Here is an 18230-nt window from a genome sequence, read left to right on the forward strand (position 1 = left end):
GCCTTGAGCGCATGGACGTCCGTTCGAAATCTGGCTCGCTGGATGTTTTGTTCCGTGCACACTGTTCGGTCGCGGTCGCGGTCGTTTTACGACGGACGTCCGCGTAGTATGTTCCTAGCTTTTCCATGCGCTCAAGGCCACGTCCACGTCCGTCGACCGATAGTTTGCACGGTTATGTGTAATTTCATTGTCCAGATTCCCGTCCGCGGTTGATTTACGACGGAACAAATCATTCATTAAGCTAGGAACATACTACGCGGACGTCCGTCGTAAAACGACCGCGACCGCGACCTATCAGTGTGCACGGAACAAAACATCCAGAGAGCCAGATTTCGATCGGACGTCCGTGCGCTCAAGGCCACGTCCGCGTCCGTCGACCGATAGTTTGCACGGTTATGTGTATTTCCATTGTCCAGATTCCCGTCCGCGGTCGATTCACGACGGACGTCCGCGTAGTGTGTTCCTTGCTTTAACATTTTGGTTCTAGAACTTATAGTTTTCGCGTCATCCGTCACGAAAGTTGGTCCTTTGCTGCAATTTTCCTTAAATAATGTTAAGTTTTCGCCCAAAATGCTTACGAAATCGTCGAAATTTGTTTGATATGACTAAAATATTGTAACTCATGACTAAAATAAAATTAAGGGGGAAAAATCACTACCATGGGTGGAATTTCCAATATGTCTTGGACTTGACTTTTTAAGATGTAATATTTTCACGGTAGTAGTCGCTAGGAGTACCATTGATCCATATAGTATATCGATGACTGGGGATTAGCTTTTGGTAGATGTTGGTAGAGCCCTGGAGTATCAATCCAGAAGCCGTGAGTTCAAGTTCCACCCATGGTAGTGATTTTTCCCCCTGAAATTCATTTTCAGTTTATAATATTTTAGTATTATCAAACAGATTTCGTAAGCAATTTGGGAGAAAACTTAACATTCACTAAAGAAAATTGCAGCAAAGGACCAACTTTCGTGATGGATCACGCGAAAACTATAAGTGCTAGAACCAAAATGTCAATGAATGATTTGTAGTAAATTTATTAAGGATTACTTTGTTCCTACACGCTTTTTCTGTATCTTTAACGGTTTTGTCAGAAATCGCGAAAAACCGCATTTTCTAGTTCCGCGTAGTATGTTCCTAGCTTAAAGCTAGGAACATACTACACGGACGTCCGTCGTAAATCGACCGCGGACGGGAATCTGGACAATGAAGCTAGGAACACACTACGCGGACGTCCGTCGTGAATCGACCGCGGACGAGAATCTGGACAATGACATTACACATAACCGTGCAAACTATCGGTCGACGGACGCGGACGTGGCCTTGAGCGCACGGACGTCCGATCGAAATCTGGCTCTCTGGATGTTTTGTTCCGTGCACACTGATAGGTCGCGGTCGCGGTCGTTTTACGACGGACGTCCGCGTAGTATATTCCTAGCTTAATGAATGATTTGTTCCGTCGTAAATCAACCGCGGACGGGAATCTGGACAATGAAATTACACATAACCGTGCAAACTATCGGTCGACGGACGTGGACGTGGCCTTGAGCGCATGGAAAAGCTAGGAACATACTACGCGGACGTCCGTCGTAAAACGACCGCGACCGCGACCTATCAGTGTGCACGGAACAAAACATCCAGAGAGCCAGATTTCGATCGGACGTCCGTGCGCTCAAGGCCACGTCCGCGTCCGTCGACCCATAGTTTGCACGGTTAAGCTAGGAACATACTACGCGGACGTCCGTCGTAAAACGACCGCGACCGCGACCTATCAGTGTGCACGGAACAAAACATCCAGAGAGCCAGATTTCGATCGGACGTCCGTGCGCTCAAGGCCACGTCCGCGTCCGTCGACCGATAGTTTGCACGGTTATGTGTATTTCTATTGTCCAGATTCCCGTCCGCGGTCGATTTATTAGCGTTAGCTAAAAATAGAAAAAACAGTGTTATTATTCTATTTATTTATTTATTGTGCGAGATCACTTCGGTGTGTTACTGTTGAATTAAAAAAAGAAAAATTTCCACTTTAAGATAGTTTTTGTTACAATTTGTAACTGCGTTCAATACATTAAACTTTGTTAACATGATATTTAAATTTAATACAAAAAACAAGTACGAGTAAGGAATTCCATCAGATCCTATAATATGGAAGTTTGGAAGCCGGACGCCGATCCAGACGCAATTGTTGACCAATTGATACAAAAATATGATACGACTTCTATGCCGGTACCAGATTTAGAAACCGACCCTCATCTTCTTATCTCAAAGGTTGGACCAGTATTGTTCATTATCATTACCATTATTCCAAGTAGGTAGTAATAGGTAAGGTAATAACAAATGAATAATACATATGATGCATGTTTTAGGTCCGAAAACACTACATGGAATATCTGATTAAATTATTGTCTATTAACTATGAAAATAACCAGAAATTGCTAAATAAAAATATATATTTGCCCAGTGCTATATGGAGATGTGCCAAAAATATTGAAACATCTGCTGTTCAGGCTTGTATGGTAGTGCAGCTCTACAGGAAGAATATCCAGAATGTGGTTTGTATTACATTATTAATTTGGTTTATACTTGGTCTAACCTTAATTTTCTGATTATGATGCAAAACAACACTGATGATCAGTGCTCGGACAAGTCATTGCAGAAACAGATATGGACATGAGACAAGACTATTAGAGTCGAGACTTAAAATTATTATTATTATCTAAAGCTGATATTATCGTAATTTATAATTTATTATTTGACCTTTTTATTCGCATATCTGTCATGGATTTGTCAAAGTGGCATGCTTGAAATAGTTTTGTGGTGACTGTGGCGGCTGGTGAAAATTTCTGCTAGGCAACAACAGGCATAAAGGAACCTTTCTTTACATTAGGTACTTTACTAGTAACCAATTTTAGGCAAGCCTGTGGGAATCTGCTTGTATGGATCAGCCGCTGCTACTATTTAAATTAATACAATTATTTGCTTAATTATGGTTATTTTAAATATGGTGCAAATAAATACAATTATTAAGACTACCCCGAGCTCTGCTATCAGGAAAATATAAAGGAAATATTGTGTACAGCATGTGACATTTGTATTAAACAGTTAAAGAAATATAATATTGATAAACATATTAAAGGCAAAAAAAACACAAAATGAAGACAGCCCCGCTAGAAATTTCATATGAAACTTTTTGCATTGATTTGTTGATGTTTCTAATTTCTGTTAATATTCCATGGCATCAACTCAATAATTCACGTTCCATTAATATCGAGCCCATAGCTCCCCCAGTTCATTCGTCTAAACACGCTTTCAAGGACTGCTATAAATATCTTTGGCGACAAGGGATCCCCTTGTCGGACTCCTTTTTCTATGTTAAATTCTTCACCTATTCTCTCTAATTTGATCTTTGCTGTACTCTTTGTGTATATTTCTTTTATAATCGTAATGTATTTTTCCGGGACCCCTTGTTCCTTTAGTGATTGCCAAATTTTGCTGTGCTTGAGTGAATCAAGCCTTATTATAATCTACAGAGGCCACATAATACTGTTTTCTATATTCATGACATTTTTCGACAATAGGCTACTTGACCCTTTTTTAAAGTTTGTCTTATATTATTACTTACTGGCCAATTAACCGAAAAAAAATATCACTATATTTTATTATGACTTATAAACCGCAAAAAATATTTTTAAAGAATACTTTTACGTAATCAGGCAAAAATCATCAGCTATGTCAAACACTGATTTAAACTTTCACGATTATTACACATAATTATTTTTAAAATCGGGACTTAATCGCGTATGACTACATATTAAACTGACCTTCAAATCCTCCTCCTACTCAAAATCTCCTTGATAATCAAAACCAAGTGCGGGTAGTTCGAAAAACTCGCGCGGCTGTCAGAAGGTGTTGATGTCATTTCAAGCCAGTCTTCTCCGAGACCACGGGGACAACGCTGTCCCTGAAACGTTGGAGGTCAGTTTAACCCTTAAATGCATGGTGATGTACATCACATATTTGATGGCCCGTGGTTCGATATGTTCCAAAATCAAATTTATTGCTTATAGAGCAGGCTCCAAGGGGATGTTCGTTTGCAAAAATAGCGCACCTCATTCTGACTTCAGATATATATTTTATAGAGCCCGGACACCATATAAACATGTTGCCAACCAGTTTTGTGGTCCCCTTTCCCGCACCCTGGCAATCAAAAATCGCATACAAAGAAAAAACAAATTTTCATCAAACCTTATCCTTATAGTTTCGCCTTGTCTCTCCGTCCGCGGATAATCTCAGTGATCCCGGACACCATATAAACACATGTTGCCAACCAGTTTTGTGGTCCCCTTCCCCGCACCCCGGCAATCAAAAATCGCATACAAAGAAAAAAATTTTTTTCATCAAACCATGCCGTGTGGGGTATCGAATGAAAGTGCTTACTGAGTAGTTCACGAATATATGGCATACTATAATATTTCTTACACTTCCTCTAAGAATTTTTATGAAAGTTTACTAAAATGCTCGATTTTCGAGTTAACTTTAAACCACTATTGCTTGAGAAGTTATGAATATATTTTAATCATTATTATTTTAAATAACTAACAATAGTCTATTGTTTGCGAACCAATAGTTCGTACAGTGAAAAAGTTGCATGGAGGAGCGGGGGAGCAATCAAAAATGGCGAGTTTCGATGTTTCAATTCAATATGGTTCTTAAAATTCGGTTTCTGAGTGGAATTTGATTGCGGGACAATATAATTGACAGATTAAAGTGGGAGGAGGAAAGCAGGACTAGAAAAAATATCTAAAACAACAGTTATACACAACGTTTGGCCACGAGAGAAATATCGAAACTCGCCATCTTTGATTGCTCCCCTCGCTCCCCCATGCAACTTTTTGACTGTATTAACTATTATTTTGTATACAATGGACTATTGTTAGTTATTTAAAATAATAATGATTAAAATAGATTCATAACTTCTCAAGCAATAGTGGTTTAAAGTTAACTCGAAAATCGAGCATTTTAGTAAACTTTCAAAAAAATTCTTAGAGGAAGTGTAATAAATGTTATAGTATGCTATATATTCGTGAACTACTCAGTAAGCCCTTTTATTTGATACCCCACACGGCATGGTTTGATGAAAAAATTTTTTTTCTTTGTATGCGATTTTTGATTGCCGGGGTGCGGGGAAGGGGACCACAAAACTGGTTGGCAACATGTGTTTATATGGTGTCCGGGATCACTGAGATTATCCGCGGACGGAGAGACAAGGCGAAACTATAAGGATTCCTAGTTTACTACGGAACCCTAAAAATGTGTTAACTTCTTGCAGAAGGTTTAATACTTTATGTGAAAATATGTAAGTAGTTATGTTTATATTTTTATGCTTCAGATAAATGAATTAAAGAATGACACCAAAAAGGGGAAACTGAACAAGAAATTATATGATTGTCTACACAGACCACCAGAAAATGAGAAAAAACTCCAAACAGACTTTAAAACTTCAGAAAACTGTAACTGCCAATGCAAGTGTAATGACAGAAAGAAACGCCGCAGGGTCTCAAATAAACAAAATGTGACTAGCAGCATTTCAATTGATAAATCATTTCATATGAATGATGTTGATTCACTTTGTATTCAGAGTATTCCTTCCAATGATAATACACTTACTAGCTATGTGCTGCCACCAACATCTACAGCTTCTGATATTTTAACACAAACTGTTTCCAATCAAGGTTCATTGAGCTATATAAGCCCACCGAAGGCTATGGAAATACCATATTCAGATGAATTAGCAGAGCAGTTGGAAAAGCTATTTCACAGTGATCCCAATGATGATGATTTATTTGAAGGTACACTCTGTTCCAATGACTTTCTTTACAATGATAATGCTAAAAAAGTTCCAGTTGATCATATGGCATGTCCTACTATTCCTCAGACCCAAGTGACAAATAGCAATGTAATAGAAGCTCACGAAGCTAAAATAAAATCCTTAGATGAAAGAGTGGCTTCATTGGCTGGCTTGTTAGCCAACTCTACTGATAATCCGGCGCCTCTGCAAACATTCGATGATCAAGCAAGAACAGACAATCAAAAATCCAGGAATCAGAATCCTGGCAAATGGTTGTGTGAAGAGTATTTTCTGAAAGTCCGTTTGTATGAATTGTTGGATTTAATAAGGGAAACTAACAGGATGGGCCATATGCGGGTATGTATATTACTTCATTCAGACAACTTCCTTCTGCTAGCACGTATTTGGAACATAGGTGTATTTTGTCGTAAGCAGCTACTTAGTTTCGAAGCGAGATATTAATAAAATAGTAATAGTGCGGGGCGGAAACGGCGAATTAGTATAAATGTATAGTCCCTGCTGGCAGAAAGCATGAAACATGGCATGTATATAGCTTATAGGTTTATAAGAAATAAAAACCGGCCAAGAGCGTGTCGGGCCACGCTCAGTGTAGGGTTCCGTAGTTTTCCGTATTTTTCTCAAAAACTACTTAACCTATAAAGTTCAAAACAATTTTCCTAGAAAGTCTTTATAAAGTTCTACTTTTGTGATTTTTTCATATTTTTTAAACATATGGTTCAAAAGTTAGAGGGGGGGACGCACTTTTTTTTCCTTTAGAAGCGATTATTTCCGAAAATATTAATATTATCAAAAAAACGATCTTAGTAAACCCTTATTCATTTTTAAATACCTATCAAACAATATATCACACGTTGGGGTTGAAATGAAAAAAAATATCAGCCTCCACTTTACATGTAGGGGGGGGGTACCCTAATAAAACATTTTTTTTTTCATTTTTTATTTTTGCACTTTGTTGGCGTGATTGATATACATATTGGTACCAAATTTCAGCTTTCTAGTGCTAACGGTTACTGAGATTATCAAGGCTCCAGTACACAATGGCCTGTGATGGGCCACGCTTTGCAAGGCACAATTATAGGCCACGATCACTTGGTGTTCACACAGTGGCGCATGTCTCATTGCTGGCTGGCAAACCACTTGCGATGGACATAGAAGTAATTACGACTGCGGCTATTTATTTATATACTACTAGGGAACAAATCAAATTATTTTATTGAATATTTTTTTATTTGTTCTTTTTTTCCAAGTAGTCACACTACTATATGTACATATATAAATTATAAATTGAAATAGATATCATACACGAAAGAAGAAACGGCAAGGCCCACTGGTGGCCGAGCCGGGAAACGAACCCGGGTCTTCAGCTTACGCGGCTAACGTCTTTACCACTAGACCACACGCCCGCCCACTTACACACGCACCTGCACCTGCACGCGCATCTAGTGGTAAAGACGTTAGCCGCGTAAGCTGAAGACCCGGGTTCGATTCCCGGCTCAGCCACCAGTGGGCCTTGCCGTTTTTGGCGAGCGTGTAGTCTAGTGGTAAAGACGTTAGCCGCGTAAGCTGAAGACCCGGGTTCGATTCCCGGCTCGGCCACCAGTGGGCCTTTCCGTTTTTGGCGGGCGTGTGGTCTAGTGGTAAAGACGTTAGCAGCGTAAGCTGAAGACCCGGGTTCGTTTTCCGGCTCAGCCACCAGTGGGCCTTGCCGTTTTTTCTTTCGTGTATGATATCTATTTCAATTTATTTATATACTGTTTACAAGTATTACAGGCTCAGATTGATATAAATCAATAAACTTAAAAGTTTCTGCATTGCTCCACGATACTGATATTTTGGGCGATCAAAAATTCTAGTTCTAGCACGCAACAAAAAAGTGCACTATTCCGGTCAGCGGTCGGTGACGAACTAAACAATGGCCGATTGTGTGAACACCACAGGCCACGCTACGCCACGATTCCTTTGAAGTGTGCCCAAAAAACCGACAACTCCTCGATTGCGCACCACGATTCACAATGGTCCGCCATCATATACCATTACCCCCTGTACACAATGGCGATGGCCTGTAGTGGGCCAGCATGGGCCATTGTGTACTGGAGCCTTAAAATTCTCTACAATATTGTCTTTGGAAGTAGAACTTATAATTTTCAAACTATGCTCATTTTCCCCTAACAATATTTCTGTTTGATGATCTGTACGATAAGTAAGACTAGCGACTTTGCTCTTTTACCTGTGGTAATGTTGCTAGACAAAATTGTTCCTTGGGTCAAACTGATCCGATTTACTTAGCTCAATAGTCATGAAATCGCATGTCATTACCCTCCACAAAGACAAGGGGAAAGGGCCGGTTTCCTCTGTGAAATCTATGGATTACTTCTTCTTTGACTCAGGGGACCGTAAGTCCCCTAGGCAATAACAGGCAAGAAAAAGTTGATTCACCCAAATTAATGTTGTTCTTATAAAAATACCAAAGTCACTATAAGTGAGCCGTTCAGATTTCAGGAGTTTCATTTTGATCATCATCAGCAGTTCAACTGCACCAAATGCCACTGTTCTGAACATAAATGCATGCTGTTCTTATAAAAACACAAAAATCACTATATCTATGCCTTTAAGATTTGAGGAGTTCCCTCGACTTCTCCAGGATCCCATCATCAGAACTGGGTTATTGGCTAATCTGTCCTATTTTTTATTTGTTGATAATTGCCGCGATGTAATTGACAACATTTCATATTTTTGAGTACTACTTTTTTTTTAGGGTTCCGTACCTCAAAAGGAAAAAACGGAACCCTTATAGGATCACTTTGTTGTCCGTCTGTCCGTCCGTCCGTCCGTCTGTCAAGACCCTTTTTCTCAGGAACGCGTGGAGGTATGAAGCTGAAATTTATATCAATTACTCAGGTCTACTGTCCCTTGAAGCTAACGCAATCAAAAGATACAGCCGTTTATGCCGCAAATTTTCGACACTTGCAAGGGAATCAAAACCTACAGGGTGCTTCCCGTGAACTCAGAATCTTGAAATTTGGTACGAAGCAACGTCTTATAGCATAGATAAAGGAAAAATTACGAAAACCATAAATTTTTAGTTACATCACATAATATTTTTTTTTTTAATAATTTTAACCTTATTACCCATTTCCTCATAAACGCGTAGAGGTATTAAATTGAAATTCATACCAAATACTTAGGTCTATAATACCTTTAAGCTGTAACAAAATCAAACTTCTATGTCAACGCAATCAAAAGAAACAGCAATTTAAGCTGCATATTTTGAAACTCGCAAGTACTCGCAAGGGAATCAAAACCTAAAGGGTACTTCCAGTCGACCTAGAATCTTGAAATTTGGCATGAAGCAACGTTTTATAGCACACATAAAGGAAAAATTCCGAAAACCTTAAATTTTTAGTTACATTACAAAATATATATTTTTTAATAAATATAAACTTATTACTTTTTTCCTCATGAACGCGTAGAGCTATCAAGTTGAAATTCATATCAAATGCAGGTTTGTACGGAACCCTCGGTGCGCGAGTCCGACTCGCACTTGGCCGGTTTTTTTATTGTTTGGTTTGAAAGAACTTAATACTAAAAGATACACGTATTTTTTTATTTTTCCAAAAACTGCTATTTTAATGAGAAAATCCCTTCGTATACTACTTCGAGCAGAAAGAGCGTAAGTTACAAACGTCAAGACACAGCTTCGTGACCATAGATTTAGAATTATCAAACTAGATTGTGGAATCACATTTTTTGTCATACTAAATTGAACCTTATCACTGAGATAGAAAGGTGATCGTATCAGACTAGCGAAAACGGTCCACATGAGAGGGCTTTGTTGGGGTGGACACACTTTTTGACCTAACTACTCCTTCTGGTTTAACTGTAATTCTGTGTTCGTGACATCACATGTGATGTGTTGTTTCATACACCTAAGAAAACGACAAAATCATTTCTAAAAAAAAAGTTTTAACAGTCAGCTCAAACAGTCCGGTATGTCTGACTGTCATAGTGTCACTGACAACCAATAGTGAATGAAGCTCGGAACACACTACGCGGACGTCCGTCGTAAAACGACCGCGACCGCGACCTATCAAGCTAGGAACACACTACGCGGACGTCCGTCGTAAATCGACCGCGGACGGGAATCTGGACAATGGAAATACACATAACCGTGCAAACTATCGGTCGACGGACGCGGACGTGGCCTTGAGCGCACGGACGTCCGATCGAAATCTGGCTCTCTGGATGTTTTGTTCCGTGCACACTGATAGGTCGCGGTCGCGGTCGTTTTACGACGGACGTCCGCGTAGTATGTTCCTAGCTTCAGTGTGCACGGAACAAAAGATCCAGCGAGCCAGATTTCGATCGGACGTCCATGCGCTCAAGGCCACGTCCGCGTCCGTCGACCGATAGTTTGCACGGTTATGTGTATTTCCATTGTCCAGATTCCCGTCCGCGGTCGATTTACGACGGACGTCCGCGTAGTGTGTTCCTAGCTTGACTAATTGACTACGAACCATAGACTAAGCCATGAAATTTTTAATATCTTTGCTACGAACTGTGATAGAACTGTGGAAGATTTTTTTGTTATAGTGGCAGCTCTAAATCAGCTATTTGACGTCACTTCCCCTTTAAACTATTTTTAAGATTTTTTTATACTAAAAATACGGAAAAAAAATGAAAAAATATTTATGTGATCTACAAGCGTATATCTCGAAATGGTTTTCGATTTAGGGACATTGAAAATTTTGAAACGTTGTCAATTGTAAATGCCATAACTTTCATAATGAAATACATAAAAATTCATTATTTTGCTATAAAATCGTTATTTTTGTATGAAAAGGTGCAACGATTTTTTCAGAAATGGTTAACTCGTCCCTATATTACACGAAAATGATACATGATTTGCCCTAGAAGTCACTAAGAGCAAGAAGAAGTAATCCATAGATTTCACCGAGGAAACCGGCCCTTTCCCCTTGTCTTTGTGGGGGGTAGTGACGTGCGATTTCATGACTATTGAGCTAAATCGGATCAGTTTGACCCAAGGAACAATTTTGTCAAGCAACATCGCCACAGGTAAAAGAGCAAAGTCGCTAGTCTTACATATCGTAAAGGTCATCAGACAGAAATATTAATAGGGGAAAATGAGCATAGTTTGAAAATTATAAGTTCTAGCTATATACTTCCAAAGACAATATTGTAGAGATTTTTATGGAGAATATACTTCTCCTAGACATCGTGATGGTAGCTTCCACGGTTTTCTTGGAAATATTAAAAAACTGAAATCAGGGATACAAAAGTGGGGGAAAGAGTGTTTCTACTTCCAATTTTTCTTATAACCCTGTAAGATATATACATGCCAAGTTTCATGCTTTCTGCCAGACCGGACTGTTGTAGATCTGGTTAAGAACTCGTACTATAAGTATAATTAGTTCGAAATAAGTGGCGATAAATTAAAACACAACCGAAGGGACTACAATTTTTTTTTCGCACTAGTTCGCAAAGTAGAATGATTTCTTCTCAGGTAGAAACTTAAAGTACTGAAAAATGTCGTGCGATACACGTGCGAAGAAGAAATTCTTAACTAGAGTCTATGTGTGTCTATTCGTGGGCCGGCATTAAAATGTATCGCCACTCGTTTCGAACTTGCTCTTTTCCACTTGTATCGTACTGTACTGTAGTGACAAGATTAGTCTAGTCTAGTCACACAAGACAAAACGGCGACAAATTTGTAAAATGTAGAGGCGAATTTATCGCCCTATAGAAAAATATAACGCGCCTTTTTGTAGTAATTGTTGTAACATTTTATTGTTTTGTCCATAGATTAAAGATTTATTCCGAGACCTATTTGGTGATGACAGTGACGATGAAGGGGTAGTTTCTCCACTGGATGAGACACCGGAATTTGTTGTTAGTTGCAAAGAGCGCATAGCCCCATGGGTCGTTAAGCTGTTAACCCCATACTATACTAAAGGACGCATTCGGGGCAAAGCTCTCTTCAAAGCTCTAGCAAAGCATTTAATAAAATTGATATATCAGTGCAGTCGGTATCCTGGTAAGTAAATAAATCTCTTTATTCTTATTTAGAACCCTCTGCGCATTGCTCTAATTTGATCACCGAGCTAAGTATTTAATTTACGTGAATGTTTGCGGCTGTCGTAAACTGACACCCTTGTTAAAGATTTTTTCGAGTTTCACAAAATCTTACGTTTCGAATGGGGAAAAGTTAAGAAAATATAATTTTTGAAGTAATATAAGTGTCAAAATTTAAGTGAATGTTTTTTTTCTGTTTGTAAGAAATTAAAATAAGTGATAGACAATTGTTTTCTGACTCCGGGAAAAATAAATAAAAAAATATTTAACATCAATTTGAATACTAAATCAGTGTTAGAAGATAAATAGGCTAAACCTTATATAATGACTAATTTTGTAATAGTATAATAGTATTTTATACAATCGGGATATAATACAAAGCTTTTCAGTCGAGTACCATGTTTAGGCCACGAAGCTTTGCTGAGTGGCCTGTACGGTACGAGAGTAAAAGCTTTAATTATATCACTATTGTATACAATACTTTTTCTACGAGTCATCATCTTCCATCATCAATGGACGGAAATATCATAATAAAATTCATGCAAGTTAAAATTAATGTTAATAGCGTCGTTCACCGTTGTGTCAACATCGAATTACCTAGCAACCAATTGTTTGTAATAACCGTCTGTGATTGGCCGATAACGCGACAGATAAAAAAAATGTGTTTCAGATGCCGACAGATTTGCCAGGTATCGCAAATTAGTATAGAAATTGTATGAAGTTCTATTTTTAACCCCCGACGCAAAAACGACGGGGTGTTATAAGTTTGACGTGTCTGTCTGTCTGTTTGTCTGTCTGTGGCATCGTAGCTCCCGAACGGATGAACCGATTTAGATTTAGTTTTTTTTATTTGAAAGCTGTGTTAGTCGGGAGTGTTCTTAGCCATGTTTCATGAAAATCGGTCCACTATGTCGCGGTCGGGGGTTTTTTCAAAATTTTAATTTTGTGGTTAGGTTATTTTGAAATGATTACAGTTAACTAAAGTCAACTATAATGAGATTATTATAGTTGAGTTGGAACTGCCATAGAGTATCCAACACTGAAAAGTTAGCACTTATAGTTTAGTCTGTGGTGTCCTAATTGACAGATTACAGTCGACGAGTAGAAAAATGTATTTATTGGCATTATTGGTAAACTTTATATGAAAAGTTTTACTAAATACTACCAGAAAGGAACACTATATTTGTGAAACCCCTATGATAAAACATAAAATAATTACTAATCCTAAAAATAAAACAGCCTAAATATCGTCATTGGCTCCCCACAGACAGTCTTAAAAATTCATAATCTTAAAAAAAAATTTGTATGCAAATTGACAGTTCAAACTGACACTGACAGATCTGTCAGTGTCAGTTTGCATACATTTTTTTTTAAGATTATGAAAATTAAGACTGGTCTGTTGCCGGCCATTATTTAGCTTTTTTAAAGTTTCCCGTCATTTATCTTTAAAACATATATTACTTTAATAATATTAAAATACTGTTGGAATACACATTGGAATTAGGGATTGCAGTACCGGTACTGTTTTAAAGAACCGGGATTTTCGGTACCGAAGCAATATGGAACCGGGATTTCCCGGGATTTTCGGTACTTTCGGGACTGGTAATTTTTTTTCGCTTTTTCAAATAAAACAACATATTTTTTGGCCTTTTACATCTTTTATTATTATATTACCATAACCGAACCGCACCGCCTTCGCTCGGCGTATTATTTTATCTGCTTTTTTTTATTATAATGAATCGGGAGTCGGGAGAACAAGCAAAAATCGTGAATAATTCCGCCTAAATCCGACTATCTGGCAACCATAGGCATCAATGGTTGCCGTTGCAATATATTGCTCCGATTAAGCGATCTGCCATTACTGGGAGATGTTTAATCGCTTTGTAGAAGAAATAAGACAAATAATACTATTAAAGAAATATAATAATTGATTATAGACCGGCAGTAAAACCTCACAAAATTCCCCAAACATGTAATTTGAAACAAAGAATGTAAATTATTTTTTTGCCGTCAGAGGGAACGTTCTCGAGAAAATTAGTCATTTTCTAGAAATTTCTGTGGAATACCGTAACACCACATTATATGTAAACATTTTTTTAAATTTAAGCATGTTTATACCAGTTATCCTTAAAGTTAGACATAAAGCTATTGCCGGCTTTTTTTCTAGGCCTACATTTATGTATATGAGCGACAATTCCACCATACATTATTTTGTTATAAGTCGATCGGTACGTACGGGCAGGGTTTTTGATTGAAGCTCTTAAGTAGCGTGATTTTTACCGACTTTTAGCACATATAGTCATGTTTTAATAATCTATTTATTATCTTTAGAACGACAAAGGGCTTTAGGAACCCATAACAAAACCTTAAACATTCCTCAAGAATCACTCTGTTCATACATAGGTGAAAAACGCATAAATATCCGTTCATAGTTTTTGAGTCTGTCGCAAAATTCACGAACACAGTTTTATAACATGCAGAGAAATGAATCAAATTAAAAATGAGATTAAGAGAGAAAAATAAATACACAAATTAGTATAACAAACCTTCACCGAAAATACAAAACTGGACTACTGAACTGGCTAGTGAGGCTAGCTAAGGTATCGCGGTGGACACGGCTGCCAGGCTGCCACTGCCACCCGCTATTTAATAGTGATTAAGCGCGTGTTACTGTACCTATGCCTATTTTTTAACTGTTTACATAATATAAACAGAAATAAATATTTTTTTTAGCAAAAAATGTCACTAAAAAGTATTTCCCGAAAGTACCGAAAGTACCGGGATTTTTCAAGTTGATTTCCCGGTTCTTTGCTTAACCAAAAATCCCGGGAATTCCCGGTACTTTCGGTACCGGTATTTCCCGGGAGCAAACCCTAATTGGAATAAATTATTAGAAAATGGATTCGTTTAACCCTTCAGGTGGCGAAATCCGGGAGCCGACCGCACGTAAAGTGGCAGGTAACCGGGAGCCGGACTTGAAATAAAAAGCTGTTGAGTGGCAAGGATACCGATAAAATGACAGAAAAAGTTTACCCTTGAGTGGCGGGGCCCTCACGGGTGGTCATCGCGAATGTCACTTGTGTTACAAAAATTATAATTTCTCAAAAAGTGTAGGGATGTTGTGCATAAACCATATATCACTGGATTCATTATAAAACGGCTAAAATCATTCCATAGCAAAAAAATACATTCCATTTATGTGAATTTTGCTAGACTCGATCAAATATCAGGTGGCTACGTTTTCCACTTCCATGTATTAAAGTAACTTTATTTAGGAAAACAAACAGTAAATTGTATAAAAAAGTAATTCAGGGACTTAAATATACATTTATTTACACTTATATTCCTTTTTTTAACATATTACAGTACAATTTTTGGAAAAAAGACGGTTTTTAAACACGTGTCTCAAATATGGCAGGCGGTTGGTCCAATCAAATTGGGTCATATTTCAAGCTGTTTTGAAGTTGAGGGTGTTGGACCTTTACTGAATGCCGTCCTTGTTTAGTGACGAATGGTTCGTGCAAGTGTGAGGAAGCTAGATACAGTTTTAGACGGTTTTATTTATATATTTAGGTATATCGTCGCACGGGGTCCGGGAGCCGGTCCCTGCCACTTATCGGCTTGTTTTTCCCAGAGTCCGGCTCCCGGCGCCTGCCACTTAACGGAATGTTTTATAAAACGACCGTGCCACTTATCCCCTATGCAACTTGTAGCTCCGCCACCTGAAGGGTTATGTGGGTGATGGACTGATGGACGTACGAGCAAGTACGCGTACTTTAAAACTGCCGCGCATAGTCGTCGACGATCCAACCGGGTTGAATTGAAATCAGGCCCCGTAGCCGAATGGCATTTCTCCGACGCGAAACGAAAACGAAACGCCGCGATAGATAGTCTGGCTCTGTGACGCCAATACGCAAGAGCGATAGAGATAGATATCTGCTAGCGTTTCGTTTCGTGAGCATTTGTGCCATTCGGCTACGCACCCAGGGATCGGAAGATCGGAACCCGCTCCCAAAAACCATTTGATATTGTTCGTAAACCGTTATAAATTTCATTCAGTGCGAACAAAATAATTTCGGTTACGGTTCTTATTTTGTTCCTAAAAGAACGGTTCATTACAGTAACGATGAATGTATGGAACGAAGGAATAAATGAATTCGCAATTGTGTCGCTTAACTTCAAAAGTGGGTAAATCCATTCTGCTATAAGGTTGATTATATAAAAAATATAATATAATCTTAAAGATAATCAACCTTATAGCAGAATGGATTTACCCACTTTTGAAGTTAAGCGACACAATTTTCGAATTTAAGGCCGGCAACAGACAGTCATAGTCTTATGAAATCAGATCGAGTGCATGGATTTCCATACAATTTCGCAACTGTCCACACACAGTCTTTATTTTTTAAGATTGATCTGACAGATTGCGAATAATCTGAATTTTAAGAATGTGTGTGGCAAGGCAGTCGATCTGATTTTATAAGATTATGAAATTTAAGACTGTCTGTTGCCGGCCTAACGCGAGCGAAGCGGCGGGCAATAGCTAGTGTTGTTATAAATACGAGGGCTGATTGAAAAGTTCGCGGCTTAAGTATGAAATCAAAACCAAAGTTTTTTTATAATATTTTTATTTCTCTACGTAGTCCCCGTTAAGGTCTTTGCACTTATTCCATCTGGATTCCAAAGCCATTATACCACTTTAAAAAAAAAATCCTCCAGGCCTTCAAAATAGGTATCCACTTCAGCTTGGACCTCGTCGTTGGTCAAAAATTTCTTACCACCCATGTGTTTTTTTTAAGTTTGGAAATAAATGGAAGTCCGATGGTGCCAAATCGGGTGAATAAGGCAGATGCGGCAATAATTCAAACCCGCAATTATGAATTTCTGCCATTGACTTTAGTGACGTATGCACGCGTGCATTGTCCTGGTGGAAAAGAACTTTCTTTGTCAGCACTCCAGGTCTTTTTACTTTCAAAGTCGACGTAAAAGTCGACGTAATCGACGTAAAAGTTCGCAATAATAGTCCGAGTTTATAGTCGTACCTTTTTGGAGATAGTCAACCATTATTATACCCTTTGCGTCCCAGAACCCTGATGCCATAACTTTATTTGCCGACAAAATGGCCTTTACCTTTTTGGGTGGCGGAGATCCAGCACGAACCCACTGTTTTGATTGCTGTTTAGTCTCGGGCGTATAGTGGTAGACCCATGTCTCATCCATAGTAACATATCTGTCCAAAAAGTCTTGAGGGTCAGCTTCATACAGGTCTAGACAGTCGCGTGAAATTGTTAAGACGAGTGATTTTTTGTTCCACTGAAAGGAGCTTTGGAACCCATCTCGCCGACACCTTGGAAAACCCTAATTCGTTAACTATAATGTTTTGAGTTTTTTCATAGGAGATGCCTACGATGTCGGCTATTTCTCTCACTTTTAACCGTCGGTCTTGGATTACCATTTTGCATACAGTTGCCACATTATTTGGATTGGTCGCAGTAGTTGGCCTCCCGGAGCGAGGGTCATCTGCGATACTGACTCGTCCCCGCTTGAATTCAGCTGCCCACTTTTTTACCATCGTATATGATGGACCGGATTGCCCTAATGTACACTGCATATATTCATAAATTTGTTTCGCAGTCAATCCTTTTTTATGAAGATATTTAATTACATCACGTTGCTCCAAATTGTCCATTGTGAAAAAACTGCTTACACGTATTTTTAAATGAGAGGAAAAACTTATTTTAAAATATTGCATTTAATTAAAATTTCGCGGGATGACAACTAAATAATGACAGTTCAAAATGACGGCAGAAAAAAGAAACTAAGTTTTTTTTTAATGGTCAGGCCGCGAACTTTCCAATCAGCCCTCGTAAATTTCAGGACTGACCATTGAACTTGGCACCCATTTAGATATCACTTCTTTTTTCGTTGAAGTGAACAGCCAAGGCTTATATCATATTATTGAACTTGGCTCTCATTTCACATTTATGTTTTTGATGGGATTAGATTTACTAGTTCAATGTTTATGATTTCAGATGAATATGAAGTAAGCAGCTTTGTTACAGACTTCCTGAATAATCACAAGATGATAAGGTGTGAAGCGGATTTCAAACAATTCAGGATTGAGAATTTGTGAAATTAAGTCTAAAAGTACACAGTAACTGAAAGTTGTATTTATTGGTCAGCCTTAGTTTTAACTAAACATAAAAGTAAAGTGAATAGATTTATTTAAGTAGACACACTTTTTTTTTATTTAACTGTCCATTCGGTTTAT

At 38.3% G+C, this 18230-nt stretch overlaps 2 protein-coding genes across 3 annotated transcripts in view; one reads left to right on the plus strand and one right to left on the minus strand.

Moving 5' to 3' along the window:
* Positions 1–1941: 1941 nt before the first annotated feature.
* On the plus strand, positions 1942–18129 carry LOC125235567. 2 transcript variants are annotated; one of them, XM_048142185.1, is made up of 5 exons: positions 1942–2268; positions 2367–2552; positions 5390–6205; positions 11690–11921; positions 17992–18129. In XM_048142185.1, the coding sequence occupies exons 1-5, from the start codon at positions 2146–2148 to the stop codon at positions 18090–18092; spliced, it is 1458 nt and encodes a 485-aa protein (XP_047998142.1). In that variant the 5' UTR covers positions 1942–2145; the 3' UTR covers positions 18093–18129. The 2 variants fall into 2 exon arrangements, with proteins under 2 accessions (XP_047998142.1, XP_047998193.1); XM_048142236.1 differs by lacking the exon at positions 5390–6205.
* Positions 4309–18230, minus strand: part of LOC125233822 — a 143186-nt gene continuing 129264 nt past the window's right edge. The window contains exon 4 of the mRNA XM_048139955.1: positions 4309–4455. The gene's annotated coding sequence lies outside the window, so the exon portion shown is untranslated. The remainder of the gene's footprint in view (positions 4456–18230) is intronic.

The sequence above is a fragment of the Leguminivora glycinivorella genome, chromosome 1, assembly GCF_023078275.1.
Source record: "Leguminivora glycinivorella isolate SPB_JAAS2020 chromosome 1, LegGlyc_1.1, whole genome shotgun sequence".
NCBI lineage: Eukaryota > Metazoa > Arthropoda > Insecta > Lepidoptera > Tortricidae > Leguminivora > Leguminivora glycinivorella.

What these genes read in the sequence shown, in the direction of transcription:
- LOC125235567 (XM_048142185.1), top strand. Translation starts at nt 2,146, where the DNA reads ATGGAAGTTTGGAAGCCGGACGCCGATCCAGACGCAATTGTTGACCAA. An exon ending in CTCATCTTCTTATCTCAAAG is followed by an intron (nt 2,269 to 2,366) that starts GTTGGACCAGTA and finishes TGCATGTTTTAG; the next exon opens with GTCCGAAAACACTACATGGA. An exon ending in TCAGTGCAGTCGGTATCCTG is followed by an intron (nt 11,922 to 17,991) that starts GTAAGTAAATAA and finishes TTATGATTTCAG; the next exon opens with ATGAATATGAAGTAAGCAGC.